Source organism: Tachypleus tridentatus, chromosome 12, assembly GCF_004210375.1.
Source record: "Tachypleus tridentatus isolate NWPU-2018 chromosome 12, ASM421037v1, whole genome shotgun sequence".
Lineage (NCBI taxonomy): Eukaryota > Metazoa > Arthropoda > Merostomata > Xiphosura > Limulidae > Tachypleus > Tachypleus tridentatus.
In genome coordinates this window covers 56,474,266-56,491,380 of record NC_134836.1, presented here as the reverse complement: position 1 = coordinate 56,491,380, position 17,115 = coordinate 56,474,266, and the positions used below count along the sequence as shown (strand labels likewise).

General features: G+C 35.2%; 1 protein-coding gene across 1 annotated transcript in view; it reads right to left on the bottom strand.

The window, feature by feature from the left end:
• Positions 1–17,115, bottom strand: part of LOC143233367 (uncharacterized) — a 90,695-nt gene that overhangs the window by 44,293 nt on the left and 29,287 nt on the right. Inside the window, exon 3 of the mRNA XM_076469549.1 lies at positions 12,489–12,800. Coding sequence (XP_076325664.1) covers positions 12,489–12,800 — 312 coding nt within the window. The remainder of the gene's footprint in view (positions 1–12,488; positions 12,801–17,115) is intronic.

Below are 17,115 nucleotides of genomic sequence, written 5' to 3'. Positions count from 1 at the left end.
AATGTATATGATAACAATTTATTCTAAATAATACAACTTATAGAGGTCTATTAGCCCTCTCCCTAGAAAATGAAATTGAACTGATATATTTTGTCTAGAAATGAAGTTAGCGAGGGGAATTTCCTTTGTTCGTTTTGAATTTCGCGCAAAGCTACTCTTGAGATATTTGCACTAGTTGTTCGTAACTCAGCAGTGATGGACTATAGGGAAAGCAGTTATAGTCAACATCACCCAATGCTTACTCTTTCACCAAAAAATAGTGGGATTGACCGTTATGTTATAACGCTCCCTAGGCTTAAATAGGCTTCTCCGCTAGTACAGCGGTAAGTCTACGGATTTACAACACTAAAATCAGGGGTCCGATTGCCCTCGGTGGGCCCAGTAGATAGCTCGATGTGCTTTGGTATAAGAAAACACACACACACACAAACAGACTTAAAGGGCGCGAATATTCAGTGAAAGAGATTTCAACCCTCGACCTGCAGATTACGAGTACCCACCCTAACCACCAGATCAGGCCGGGCTGTTTCCGTACTCTTGTTGACTGCTGGCAGTTTTTTGGTATATTTTACTTTCTCAACATCATAAAACGTCACCCACGGCTCTGACAAATATTAAATTATATGGAGTTTAAGCTATAATGTAATACAGTGTACAATAGTTATGTGTTAATCTAACTTGCAATAATAGTTTAGCTGTATATAGAAGGATGGGTTTAAAATATCTATATTTTCATTTTTTTGTTTCTTTTCCAGAACTAACATTTTTATCCAAAAGCATCATATGAAAGCAACTAGTAATCATTCCCTTAACTGGAAAATCGAAAACGGCTACACTTGATTCCAGAGTTTGACGTGTCACACGAAATATGAAATTATTTATTTCTACCATCTGTAATGACTTTAAAATATCTCTGTATACAACATTTGATGTGCATGTTTATTTGTCACACTTAGGTCTATCTATCACGTTGTCTTTTTTGGAGTTCTTTGTACTTGTCTCAATTTTTTTTTCTTTCTGTGAATAAGTCATTGTATTCTAGTTTCTTTATCTCTTGCTATTTATTTCGCTCTTCCTAGCCTGTCTTTCTCTCTACTTAAGTCTATTTTTTGTACGTTTATTTCCTGCATCTGTTCTCTTTTTTTTATTTCTCTCACGTTTCCTGTTATTTACCTCGTTCTGTCTATTTTGACGTCAGTCACTTGTATTTTCTTTTCTTTTTATCGGGCTCTATATAACTTGTTTCCTTCTTCTGTTTTTTTCGTATCCTTATCTTATGATGCATACCATAGTAGGTGTATCTTCATATGGACTAGTTGACTCTCAGTGTTTTCTTTTGTACTCGCGAGGTAATTATTTCATGTGAAAATGACTCGGTGTTAGTTCTATAACGTGACTGAGATAATGTAGTGATATTTAGTCAGGATAGAGACTCTTCTGATACATTAGTGGTGCCAGTGCTACTGTCGTTTAGTTAAGTGAATTGTTTTTCAATATAAATCCCCGCTTCTTTGTATGTGTTATTAGAAATCTTTCCTGGAAACTAGTTGTATACGAAATGTTCATGATCTTTTCCAAGCTAAGTTTCTGATGTAGAAAACCAACAAAAAAGTGCAAACTGTTGTTCATACAACTTCATTAAAGTTCGATTTTTCTTTTAATTGCCTTTCCTGAGAACTATCCATGTATACAGATGAAAAATAAAAGAAATTGTCTGCTGGTGTATAATTACTTAGGAACAGGCAAATAGAGATATTTGAATTTATTTCAAGTGTTTTATTTTTTTCGTTTCTCGTTGAAAAGTTTCGCCTTAAGCCACTCAACGGATTTCTGCTTGTAGCTTAAAGTTAAGCTGATAGATTGTTTTGAATTTCGCACAAAGGTACTCGAGGGCTATTTGTGCTAGCCGTTCCTAATTTAGCAGTGTAATACTAGAGGGAAGGCAGCTAGTCATCACCACCCACCGCCAACTCTTAGGCTACTCTTTTATCAACGAATAGTGGGATTGATCGTCACATTATAACGCCCCCACGACTTAAAGGGCGAGCATGTTTGGCGCGACGGGGATGCGAACCCGCGACCCTCAGATTACGAGTCGCACACCTTAACATGCTTGGCCATACCGGGCCCTAAGCTGACAAACTAAAGGGAAGGCAGTCAGTGAATAGTACCAACTACTATTTCTTGGGCTACTCTTATTTGACCGACCACTTTCATTTAATCTTCGCTCTTACAATGCGCTTAAGCGCAAACCGTGTTTTTGCCGCAAGGGGACGCGAATCTGGAGTTCTCGGACTTATATTTGTGCATGAAAAGGCCACATACGGCCTTCATTCATTTACTTCTTATTTTATCCTCTCTTTATCAACTTAACTTTTGCCTTATACCCCAGAGGCACAGCGGCATGTCTTTGTACTCACAATGATAAAAACCAAGCTTCGATACCAGTGGTGGGCAGAGCACAGACGTTTCATTGTGCACCTTTGTGCTTAATTCTAAATAAACAAACAAAAACTTTACCTTAAAATCCAACTTGTCTTCGTAATATCTTCAATAACAAAAGGTAATGGAATTATATCAGTTTCAAGATAAACATCTGTTTACTTACGGCGTGTTAGTCTGAGACAGAAACAGACATTCTTTATCAACAATAACCGCACCCAAATATTTATCGCAATGTACGATTCGTTCGTGTGTTTAATAGCAGGTAAGTATTTGATTTGTTTATATCGCATTAGAATACATAAGAAAAAACGATTTTTTATATCACTAATACTTGCTAATACGATGGGTTGTTGTTGTTGTTGTTTTTTAATTAAGCACAAAGCTACACAATGGGCTATCTGTGCTCTGCCCACCACGGGTATCGAAACCCGGATTTTCGCGTGTAAGTCTGCAGACATACCGCTGAGCCACTGGGGGGCAATACGATGGGATCCAAGAGAAATTCAGGGCAAAATAGTTGAGCTTGAAAAGGGACTTATATTACTAGTCACCGCGTGTTAGAACTAAAAACATAGTTTATGCATGTAGATCTAACCCTAATTGATATTTAATAACTTAAGAGGGTGATTGAAAGAGTCGTAGATGTGAAGATCGATACGTTTCTATGGAAACTTTGTCCACGAGTGATGGCACGAGCTGGGAGTCTCTCTTCAGATTCACAGAGAAAATGACTAATGACACTTTGCCGCCAAAGGATGCAGCAGTTCACACGAAAAAGGCAGCTGGTTTTGGCTTGATTTCTTTACAGGCGGCAACGAATTCTTGGGCGTCGCTCCAAAACCCACGTGAAAGACCAGCATTGAGGAAGGCTGGACTGCATATTTGTGCTTTTCATGCTCGAACGCGAAAGTGTGGTTCGTTTTCTATTTTTATATCTCGTATGGAATGTTCAAACTGAGATTTACATCTGATAACCCGAAATAACTGATTCGAAAGAATGTTTACTATCACAAACGTCGCATATATAACAACTAGAAGTATACATTATTTATATATGTGTGTGAAACACAGAGAAACAATTACATTTCATTTTTTATCTTGTTGTTATGATATATCTCTCTGCTTGTCTTCATGTTTTTCCATCTGTTTGTCTATCCATTTTTTTTCTCGTTTATTCTATCAGTATATACATTTTCGCTGTTTATTGTTTGTTAATCTGCTTCTTTGTTGATCAAACTGCTACTGCTATTCTGATGCGATAATTTATTTAGTACAATTGCGACACCTAGTGATTTTTAGGTGATTTAAATAAAAAAAATCATAAGTGTCTGATAAGCATTCACATCGTTGATTATTTATATACTTGGTAGTTATCAATCTTATTAGCCACTAGAAGTCTCCAGATGGCGCAGCGATAACTGAGGGCTTAAGTGGCTCAAAATTAGGTTTTAATACCTGGTGTTGGCACAGCACAGATAGCCCATTCTGGAGTTTTATGCTTTTTTATATAATGATCATAAAAACTATAGGAAAAACTATATTTTTAACTTTAGGAAACGTAATTTATGAAGCCCAACGTAAAACAGGGTCTTAAAAACTATCGTATTTGATATACACCTATCTAAAGGGGATTTACAACGCTAAGATCAGGGGTTCGATTCCTCTCGGTGGACTCAACAGATATTCCGATGTGGCTTTCCTATAATAATACGTACACATACACACATACTCTATCTAAAAGTTGAAACTGCTAATTAAATATGCTATAAATCTTTCTGTGACCAATTATTTTGGCATACCATAATGTTTACTAGGCTTTAACCTAAAACTTCCATCTATCGACAGATACAATTACTGTAACATTAACAGGTGAATTTTTCTGCAGCCATGCAGCCTTTGTCTTTATATTTTATTTCTACATTAGAATGATTTATAAAAAACAAACAAAAGTAGTACAGTACAGGTAGTTACCGGCTTTGTTTTGCATAATTTGTTGGTTTCTTTACGTAACTTCAAGATTGAAGCAACACGGAAGTTTTCAAATTTTGCTACACATTCTTGTCATCAGATGATTAAATGATTTTGTTGGCTGATTATATTTTTGTATCTTGTATAAATGCGCTGTGAAATTTCGTATAAATGAATATTAAGTCTACAGTGAAGCTTCAGGAGAGAAATCCTTGAAGTATTTCTCGTAAATGTTTTAACATTAATTGAATTTTGATTTGCGCCATACCATGTAGTCCAAGGTTATTTGTCACAGCGTACTATTGTTTGTTTGTTTTTGAATTTCGCGCAAAGCTACTCAAGGGCTATCTGCACTAGCCATCCCTAATTTATCAGTGTAAGACTAGTCACATTTTAACGCCCCCACGGCTGAGAGGGCGAGCATGTTTAGTGGGACGGGGATTCGAATCCGCGACCCTCAGGTTAAGAGTCCCACCTGGCCATGCCGGGCTTCATCAAAAGTTCTTAGGCTAACTTACAAAATACGTTTTGTCTATAAAGGTTAACATTCAAAGTGTTGTAATTAGTAACTTTTGAACAACATTTATACTGGAAAATAAAATAAATTCACGAGACAATTGCGATGTACCAACATTGATATCTCTTCTTTTGCTTTGATCAAGGATGGTTTTATTTCAGGTCATTTATAATTCTTTTTTATCTTATTTATGGTTTGCTGACGAAGAACTCGATGAAAGCCCAGAGTTCTAACGTCGTCTCCAAACTAGACAGAAAGCAGCAGTCTACAGGAAATTGTTCGACATGTCAACACACTGTCTAAAACTTTCTTTAAAAGAAGTCTCCTCGTATGTTGTGGTTAATGAATCATATCAAAGAAACTTCTATACGGGATTTCGTTTTGAGTATATTGTTAAAATTAATTGTTAGATTTTTAAGTGCAGACTGGAGGTTTGAAATTATTGTGCAAGGTTCCTCAAGGGTTTTTTTTTTCAACTAATATTTTTAAAGCTATACATCTGACAAAGTTAATGTACTAGTAAACCTTTTAATATCTTTCAAAGATAAACGTGACCGGGTTGTGAATCCGAGAGTTTTTGGTTCGTAGTCTGTTGACGTAATAAACGGCTGCTCTTTGGAGCCATGGATGCTTTGTAGTGTCGATTAATTGCTTTCCTTGTAGCCTATCAGTTGAAAATTGAGAATGCTAGACACATACAGCCTTGTGTAGCTTCGAGTGAATATGTTGAAAAGAAACATATTGTTTATAAGCTGACTTCAGAATTGCAATAGCCCGGCATGGCCAGGTGGTTAAGGCACTCGACTCGCAATCGGAGAGCGAGGGTTCGAATCCTCGTCACACCAAACATGCTCGCCCTTTCAACCATGGGGACGTTGTAATGTTTCGGTCAATCGCACTTTTCGTTGGTAAAAGAGTAGCCCAAGAGTTGGTGGTGATGACTATCTGCCTTCCCTCTAGTCTTATACTGCAAAATTAGGGACGGCTAGCGCAAATAGCCCTCCTGTAGGTTTGCGCGATATTCAAAACAAACCGGGCTGCAATACAGGAACGCTTGGCCGGACAATAATTACTCCAATATAGCTTACAACTCGTTATGATAGAAATTTTAATGCTGAGAAACTCTGCACTGTTGTTTTCAATTCATCAGAGCTAGAGAACAAATATTTATGAGTTTAATGATAGAAAACGTAGCTATAGGAATTTACAGATTTCTAGTTAGTTATTAGCGAATGTGGAGCTATAAACAGTGTGTTATTTTTAATTTCGAGCAGAGCTACTCGAGGGCTATCTTCGTTAGCCGTCCCTAATTTAGAAGTATAAAACTAGAGGGAAGGTAGCTAGTCATCACCACCCACCGCCAACTCTTGGGCTACTTATTTACCAACGAATAGTGTGATTGACTGTAACATTGTAACTCCCTCACGGCTGAAAGGGCGAACACGAATGGTGTAACGGGGATTCAAACTCGCGATCCTAAGATTACAAGTCAAGTGCCTCAACCACCTGCCCGCTGAGCAAGAGATTATGATAATTTTAAATTATGTTTGAAACTCCAAACGCATGTAAGCAGCAAATAAGAAATTCCATAAAAGAACACTCACAAAAAAAGAGAGAAATGGTATATTAAAATAAACACTCGTCTGAGAAATGAAACATCCGGTTAATCTTAAATCATACTATAAAGATCTTTAAGTAATCATTAATCATAATCTCAGAAGTTGGAAAACCTAAAATAAACGTTATCCATATTTTGCAAGAATTTGTTCTTACTTTGTTAAAGGCACAGCATGGCCATGTGGTTAAGACGCTTGCCTCCTCATTTGACAGTCGCGGGTTCGAATCTCCGTAGTACCAAACATGCTCGCCCTTTTAGCCGTAGGGACGTTATAATGTTATGCTCAATCCCACTATTTGTTGGTAAAGAGTAGCCCAAGAGTTGGTGGTGATTATTAACTGCCTTTGTTCTGGGTCTTACGCAGCTAAATTAGGGTCAGCTAACGTAGGTAGCCCTGGTGCAGCTTTGCGCGAAATTGAAAACCAACCAAACAAATAAACTTTGTTAAAGCTTTCTCTATTGATAGCTGAGATGTAATACTTTTGTTGTATGTTATCTTACAGAATTAAAATGCTTTATGTTTACAGGTTTATGATGAATTTACTTCAGACCTACTCTACTTCTGTTACTTTATCACGTGACGTGTTAGCAAAAACAAAACAATGCATTTAAAACAGTGATAAACTTATGTATTGTATCAAATACTTCAACGTAAGTGTTTACAACGTTATACATACAAAGGAAAATATGTGTTAACATATAAGATCGCAAAAGTAGTGAAACCTAAATTCTAGAAAAAAATATTCTGAGCGAATTTAGGATGTTGATAAATGATTGGTTTGTTTTTAATTTCGCGTGAAGCTATTCGAGGGCTGTCTTCGCTAACCGTCCCTATATTAGCAGTGTAAGAGTAGAAGGAAGGCAGCTGGTCATCACCACAAACTCTTTTATCAACGAATAGAGGGATTGACATTATAAGGTCCCCACGGCTGAAAGGGCGAGCATGTTTGGTGTGACGGGGATTCGAACCCGCGAACCTCGGATTACGAGTCAAGCGCCGTAACCATTTGGCCATGCCGGGCCGTTGATAAAGGAAGTTTCAGTGTTATGGCGTGAAAATAAAAAAAAACTATAAAGTATATATATATACCCACAAGGGACAGAAGAACAGCTGGTAAGCTGCGTTCTCTATATATACCAGTTTATTCCACAGAAATCTATGTGATAATATTTTAGAAACATATGATCTGTTCCTCAGAAATTGTACAGATAACTTGAAATGTACGTGTCAAAATCGTATGTATTGTGCGCATCTCTATAACTAGGTTAAAATAAAACATTGAAATCTGATGCACATTACATTGTAAGCTTAATGGGATAGTTATGAAAGATTAAGCTTTTCTTTAGATAGACGTTTATAAAACATGTTATACATGAAACACGCATGAACATCTTTACGATTCAAAATCAGCCCAATGTAATAAAAGGATGCGGAGAAATAAGTTAAATTTTAAATTAATCTTTTTATTTTGTTAACATTCAACACGGTGGATAAAACTTTAGTTTCATAATAAATCGTAAACTCCAAAACATTTCTTCATATTTATATTGCTTTAAAACAGCAGGTTGATTATTACGAGCCTTATGAAGAGGACAATTACTGAACAGATATGCAATTGTAAAAAAAACAGATTCGATGTAAATATAATATTGTCCCCTTGTGGACCAGTAGTAAACTTACTGACTTACAAAGATAACATAGTGGTACGATTCCCCGCGGAAGAGAGTGCGTAGATAATTCATTGTTTAACTTGGCACTAAAAATACAGTAAAATTTTAATTGCGTTTATCGAAAAGTTACAATTACGAAGTTTGGTTGAAAATATCATAGTTCGGTGAATGTAATTTTTGTGTATTTTACTTTTATTATTATTTGGTTTTCCTAGTAATTAATAAATATTTTCAAATTGCGCATGGTCTAAATAATCACATCCGGTTAATCAAAGGACCATTTCCTTCAAGATGTATCGAAGACGCAATTGAATGCAGTAAAACCGGATTGCGTATACAGAAATGCCATTTATTCGATCACATGAGAACTTGGTGCGCACGCAATCATATCATTAGACATGTATTTGGAAGAGTAATAGATTGAATTCCATAAGATATTTCTCACCCTAAAACAGCATAAAGAAAAAAAAACGCATGCTGATGAGCCTGAGAAATTACAATCGCATCTGCTCAGCAAGAGCTATTGTTTTTTTATGGATCTCTTGATGAAAGAAAACTTTAAGAGAAAAGTTTGAGATATCGTGTTCTAAAATACCAAACCCAAACTTTACAGAATTATTTCAAGTTGTGTGCATGTGAGGGTTTAAAAGCAGCAGTCTTATTGATTCGAAAATGTACCTTCAGTTAAATTATAAATAAAGGAACTGTATTACTTGGAATAATGTGTAGATGGTCTTCTAAAATATCGGCTTTGTTATGATTATTAAATAAACAAAGGCTTTTCCACTTTTATTTTGTTTTGTAACACGCTTTTGACCATTGAACTGCAGCCATATGTCTTCATGTAAGCTCTAAAGTTTCGTTGTTTGGTTTTTCAACTAACTGTGTTTTGAATTTATATAGCATTGTTATCCGTATTTATTGCGTTGTTCTAAAGTTTATGGTTTGAAAACAAGGTTGAACTGCACCTAATTCGGAAGAAAACTTTCTTTAGTGCATATGGTAAAAAGGAAATGGAAGTGCAATCATGGAAATGAAAGACACACCCCACTCGATGGATGAATGAACGTCATCAGAATTGGTAATCTATGAAGAATAAGACCAACGTTTAATACATTTATTTATAATACGATTTTAAGATATGCGAATATCTAGATAAGGATATGATGGATATGCATTTCTGAAGTAATTACCATTTTATAAATTTGATATTTAAAAAGTGTGACTAAAGTTTTAGAATAATCTTACAAAAAAAACGAAAAGGTTAAATATCGAAAGTACATCTCTCAAAACTGATTTTATCACGTTTCAAGTATAATATAGTAAGTTATAAAGTTCTGAATAAAGAAACAAACATAAAGAAACGCAAAATTAAAGAAGCCTTACTTATACAGCAACTTAAACCCAAAATAAACCAATATAAAGGAACACCTTTATACCTATATTAATAAATATAATCAAACATCTAAGCACGCCCTCTACATTCCTACACTCAATTACACAACCCCCTTAAAATACGTGGTCAGCTATCGGTCAGTTACCTCTTTCTTTCTTTGTGAACCTGACGATGACCGAAGAAGGTCGAAACGTTGTTCGCTCCCCTACATAGTGCTTTCTCTATCCATACCAGCAATTTTTACCTATATAAAGTTCTGAAAGACTTAATTATGGTTTCAATCGGTATACATTAACCGAATGCAGCTCGGTTTTTAATTAGCATACGTTTTATCTTTCACTTGGGTTTTGAAGTTGATGTATAAACAACTTTGGTGAATTAGGCTTACCATGTTCCTATCACATGACAGCTATGAAAAAGGAAATACAATGTTGCAACAGAATAGTGTAAAACTGAACGTCTTCTGTGTTAACGAACGCCATAGACCTTAACTTTAAGAGACTTTCTAATATGCCGTGCACCACTGATTAAGTTTGCATATTGAATCTTATTAAGTATTTTTGTGTTGTTGTTTTTTTTTGTTTCTTACAACACTTGCTGTAAAAAACTGCCCGAACTAAATCGGGTGAAACTTGAGTAAGGAAGCACATTATGCTAATATAATAATAGGTAGGTAAACAATGATTTATAAGTACAAGTAAAAATGTTTGTTGATGGTGGAACTTACAATTACATGTTTCGATAAACTAATGTTCTGTGGTATATTATATCATTAAAAAAAAACAAACTTGTGCTGATAAATCGTTGTTTGAGTACCTATTATTCTCCCTTTTAAAATGCATAGGAAATTCCTAGCAGGAATTTGTGGTTTAAATGCCATATTGTTATGCCAGTCACATTTTGTTAGGGACGCGTGACAAAGTCATAATTGCACAAGAAACTTGGCGCATAAAAGTCAAGGACAATGTGTTTAAAGATACTTTAGATACAAGGCATTTACCTTTCTTTACATCTAAGGTTAAACTTGCTACATTATTGTATCATTATTGTTCATTATAGAAGATTGAAAATTACAACCTAATCTAAATTGAAAACTGGTAATAAAAGTGTAAATGAAATTATATTTTGCTCTGTGCAAACCTATCAAGCACCGATTTATTCTAGTAGTTTAACCAGTTACTTTTTATGAAAATAAAAAGATACGATGGACATAGAGCGTATGAATATGACATAATATTTACTCATACTTTTGTCCAAATTTTATGAAGTCTGGATGTTTAATTTATGGAATGGCCGTCTAATATTATTGATGTTAAACTGAATATCTGTACGCCTTTCGTTAAGTCAGGATAACCATTTATAGAGTTCTACTATTGTTTTTAGTTCTGAAACTGAAAGTAAAACAATAATTATTTTCATGAAAACAATCCAGTTAGCTGCACTTTGTTCTAAAATAATATATTTCATTAAAAAAATTATGAAAGTTGCATGTGTTCCATTGATCAACAGAATGAATGTTTTCACCTCTAACATTATATAGGTATTTACATTTAATCTTTTAAAACTTGTGTTATAATATGGTTCTGTTTCCTTCGATTTTTTTTATGATATGAACGATTTTAATTAAGTGCTTTCTATTCCAAAACTTCATCTTTCTAGGGAATGAATGTTTAGTTTTATTTCATTTTGAAACGGGATAAAAAAGTGTTGAAACGTGTTTTTTTATGTTTGGTCAAAATTTATGTTAAAAATTCTTGCTTCACAAGACACGTGCAGTATATAACGGTAATGACAGTTTAATTTTATATTTTGATTGTGTAAGACAAAATTAAAGGTCACACGCTTTACATGACTATCATAAAAATATCGTAATTTTCTGTAGCTTTCCAGAGTAAAAGCGAGAATTATATTTTTAGGCCTATTTTGTCGAACGACAACTGTTCGGCTGATTTTCTTTTGTGTCCAATGATTAGTTTTTTTTCTGCGCTGACTTTTGAATTGATATTTATTAACTTTTCCTTTTAGGTCTCAAATCTGTTTTTATAGTAAAAGGAAATTAATATTAATGCTCGCTTAGAGCAAGCTATCTACTTAGATAAAGCCCCATTCGTGGAGTTCTGGATTTAGGATCCGGCAAATCGGTTTCAATTTTTTTTTTTTTTTAGTTTGAAGTTCGCGCAAAGCTATAGGAGGACTATCTGCGCTAGCCGTCCCTAATTTAGCGGTGTAAGACTAAAGGGAAGACAGCTAGTAATCACCACCCACCGCCAACTCTTGAGCTACTTTTCACTAATGAATAGTGGGATTGGCCGTACCGTTATAACTCTCGCAAGGCTGAAAGGACGAGGATCTTTATTGTGACGAGAGTCAGGTTTGAATTCGTAGGGTATCGTGAAATATTTCCCATTCGTTCAGCTGTGGGCGCGTTATAAGAGTGACAGTCGGTACCGTAGGTGGCAGGTGGAAGGATGCTGCTGACAACTTGTCTTCCTTTAGGTCAGGTCAGTAATTCAGAATTAAGGAAGAAGGCGGATAATCTTAGAAGCTTTACCATGTATACAAATGCAATTACTTAAATGTAAAAAATTATAAATGAATACGAAAATAAGTATAGCTAATTACACATTTTGTTATAACGTCATTACTCATAAATATTAGAATTCATTCTTTCATTAGGTATCGTCGCTGTTAACGATACAAGTATTTGCAAATCTAGGGTAATAGTTAAGCTAATAAAAAATATTCTTCAAAAATTTCGGTTATCAATAAGTTTGATGAAATGTAGAATTAAACAACAGCTTTATCTGAAATTAAATCAGTAAAGGTAATAATACACGATTGAAACAGAAAGACTGAAAGCTAAAGTGACTTACCAGGATGATATACGATACTACTGTGCTTTTGGAAGTTTGTTTGTGGTATCAAAATGACACACTCAAAAGTTGTAGCGCCATCTAACGGAAGTTCACTATCTTTAATTTCTTTGGTAAGAAGTACACGATATGATCCATTATTTTTCTCTGTTTTTATTGGAGCGTTTTGTAGAAGTTTCCTCTCACTTTTTCCTGGTTCCATCTGAACCAAGGTCACCTGTGGTCGAGGGTATACTTCATCTACTTCACACGTGAAAGTGGCTGCCTCTGATGAAGTTTTAGTATAATTAAACTTAATGTGTTTTCCAGGAGCTGAAAGCAAAACCAGGGTCCGATTTAATAGAACTTTTAGAATAGGGAAAAAATTCCAATAAAACATAATAAGAGTTTGATTAGTAACAATTAGGGTGATGAGTCGACTTGTAAAAACGAACTTACTTTTAAGTGATGAGAAATATTAGAAAGAGTAAGAAACTTCGTAACCAGTAACATATCATTTATATATTTATAAGAACAAATATTGTTTTTGAATTTCGCGCAAAGCTACACCAGCACCATCTGCGCTAGACGTCCCTAATTTAACAGTGCAAGACTAGAGAGAAGGCAGCTAGTCATCACCACCCACCGCCGACTCTTGAGCTATTCTTTTATCAACGAATAGTGGGATTGATCGTCATATTATTACGCCTCCACGGCTGAAAGGTCGAGCATATTTGGTGCGACGGGGATTCGAACCCACGACCCTCAGATTACGAGTCAAATGTCTAAATCCTCCTGGCCATGCCGGGCAGAGAACAAATAATACTTTAGGCTAAACAATGGGTCAGCCGTGGCCAAAAGGGAGTGTATGTCTGCAGATTAGATAGAGGGCGCAGAGCTTCGTGATTTCAACTATGGGTTTTTTTTTTTGTAAAGATAATAATCAATCCTGTTATTCGGTTGAAGCAAAACTTTAGTGGCATAGACTTATGCTTGCTGGCTGCCTTTCCCATAGGCAGTAGTTGAAAATTAAGATGGCTAACATCCTTGAAGTCTTTGACCTGCGAGTTTCGCCGACATGCGAATAAGGTGCTGTTAAAATTAAGAAAATTCTAGTACCGCTCAGTAATGCTGTATAAATTAAAACAGAGCATTGTTAGTGAGCTATCATACGGTTACCTCATTTTTAAGTATTGTCGTCATCAGTGTAAAAATGCATATTACATTTTAGGTGCTATTAATTGTCTAACAACGATATTCGTGTCAAACCAACAGATAAATTTTTAATTAATTAATAATCTTCTTCTTTCTAGATGTTTTCTGTTGACTTGACTAACTGGTCTTTATTTTTCTTTCTTGCTCACCCTGAGTCATGCTTTATATAATGTGGAGTCATTACATTAGATTTACTTTTATAGCTTAGCATGACTATTCATAGCTCGTTATTTAGCAGGAGGCCCAGCGTGGCCAAGGCACTCGACTCGTAACTCGCAGGGTCGCGAGTTCGAATCCTCGTCACACCAAACATTCTCGCCCTTTCAACTGTGATGGCTTTATAATGTGACGGTCAATTCCACTATTCGTTGGTAAAAGAGTAGCCCAAGAGTTAGCGGTGGGTGTTAACGACTAGCTTTTTTGCCTCTAGTCTTAAACTACTAAATTAGGGACGGCTAGCACAGATAGCCCTCGTGTAGCCTTGCGCGAAATTCAAAACAAATTAACAGGAACGTTTATTTCTCTTCTCGGAAACCACGAACTCTCCTAATGTGAGTACAAGATGATGAACTAACTTCTAACGACCACGAGATCGTAGAATACGAGAAACAACATCTTATGTCTTGTTTAGAATATGGAAGTATTTGCTAAGTTGATGGATAAAATTGTTTGACTGTAAAGAGATTACGTTACCATTCGGTTTCGAAAGAAAGTGCAGTCCAGTTAGATGTAGTAAATCGTTAATGTGTATTAAGGCGAGGTGCAATTTACAATTTCTTTGAACTTTTATCCACGCAAGTAATCACTGGAACGGAAATCGAGAATAGGCTGGAGATGGTTCATTTGAATGCAAATACAAAGTTGCGAGTATAAATACAGGAGAAAAAAGTTATTCGTCACCCGAGAACGTGATTTTCTATTTATTTTGCTGGAAGATATTTTTGTATTTTATAGGATTTCAGTAAGTTCTTTTATTATGAAGAAAAGTTGATACATTATTTCTGTGCCCCGATTTTAAAGGTTATTCATGTAATTACATTTCTTATATTTCTCTCATCCGTTACTTTTAGCTTGGGGCAAAAAATATATTACAAATATTCATATGCAGCATTTTAGCTCTTTTGTTTTTCACATTAAACAAAACGCGTTTTTATATCACATGCTCCTATCTTTGCACACACAAAAAACGTTCAATTAACCTTTTAAAACAACGATAAAGTAAATCGCTTAGTTAACAAGAATGGGTTTAGTGCTTTTCCTTAGTTACAGAATTCAAAAACATACAAAACTTGCAGCCTGATACAGTATTCTCCTAAGCTAGTAACAACGTTAGTCCAAGCACAATAACATATAACTGTAATCTACAGTAATCTCCTAAGCTAGTAACAACGTTAGTCCAAGCACAATAACATATAACTGTAATTTACAGTAATCTCCTGAGCTAGTGTTAACGTAAGACCAAGCACAAGAACATATAACTGTAATCTATAGTAATCTCCTGAGCTAGTGTTAACGTTAGTCCAAGCACAATAACATATAACTGTAATCTACAGTAATCTCCTGAGCTAGTGTTAACGTTAGTCCAAGCACAATAACATATAACTGTAATCTACAGTAATCTCCTAAGCTAGTGATAACGTTAGTCCAAGCACAATAACATATAACTGTAATCTACAGTAATCTTTTGATCTAGTGTTAACGTTAGTCCAAGCACAATAACATATAACTGTAATCTACAGTAATCTCCGGAGCTAGTAATAACGTTAGTCCAAGCACTATAACATATAACTGTAATCTACAGTAATCTCCTAAGCTAGTAACAACGTTAGTCCAAGCACAACAACATATAACTGTAATCTACGGTAATCTCCTAAGCTAGTAACAACGTTAGTCCAAGCACAATAACATATAACTGTAATCTACAGTAATCTCCGGAGCTAGTAATAACGTTAGTCCAAGCACAATAACATATAACTGTAATCTACAGTAATCTCCTGAGCTAGTGTTAACGTTAGTCCAAGCACAATAACACATAACTGTAATCTACAGTAATCTCCTGAGCTAGTGTTAACGTTAGTCCAAGCACAATAACATATAACTGTAATCTACAGTAATCTTCTAAGCTAGTGTTAACGTTAGTCCAAGCACAATAACATATAACTGTAATCTACAGTAATCTCCGGAGCTAGTAATAACGTTAGTCCAAGCACTATAACATATAACTGTAATCTACAGTAATCTCCTAAGCTAGTAACAACGTTAGTCCAAGCACAACAACATATAACTGTAATCTACAGTAATCTCCTAAGCTAGTAACAACGTTAGTCCAAGCACAATAACATATAACTGTAATCTACAGTAATCTCCGGAGCTAGTAATAACGTTAGTCCAAGCACAATAACATATAACTGTAATCTACAGTAATCTCCTGAGCTAGTGTTAACGTTAGTCCAAGCACAATAACACATAACTGTAATCTACAGTAATCTCCTGAGCTAGTGTTAACGTTAGTCCAAGCACAATAACATATAACTGTAATCTACAGTAATCTCCTAAACTAGTAATAACGTTAGTCCACGCACAATAACATATAACTGTAATTTACAGTAATCTCCTAAGCTAGTAACAACGTTAGTCCAAGCACAATAACATATAACTGTAATCTACAGAAATCTCCTAAGCAAGTGTTAACGTTAGTCCAAGCACAATAAGATGTAACTGTAATCTACAGTAATCTCCTAAGCTAGTAATAACGTTAGTCCACGCACAATAACATATAACTGTAATCTACAGTAATCTCCTGAGCTAGTGTTAACGTTAGTCCAAGCACAATAACATATAACTGTAATCTACAGTAATCTCCTAAGCTAGTGTTAACGTTAGTCCAAGCACAATAACATATAATTGTAATCTACAGTAATCTTCTAAGCTAGTGTTAACGTTAGTCCAAGCACAATAACATATAACTATAATCTACAGTAATCTCCTGAGCTAGTGTTAACGCTAGACCAAGCACAATAACATATAACTGTAATCTACAGTATTTTCCTTCGCTAGTAATAACGTTAGTCCAAGTACAATAACATATAACTGTAATCTACAGTATTCTCCTAAGCTAGTAGTAACGTTAACCCAAGCACAATAACATATAACTGTAATCTACAGTAATCTTCTGAGCTAGTGTTAACGTTAGTCCAAGCACAATAACATATAACTGTAATCTACAGTAATCTCCTGAGCTAGTGTTAATGTTAGTCCAAGCACACTAACATATAACTGTAATCTACAGTATTCTCCTAAGCTAGTAATAACGTTAGTCCAATCACAATAACATATAACTGTAATCTACAGTATTCTCCTAAGCTAGTAATAACGTTAGTCCAAGCACAATAACATATAACTGTAATCTACAGTAATCTCCTAAGCTAGTAAT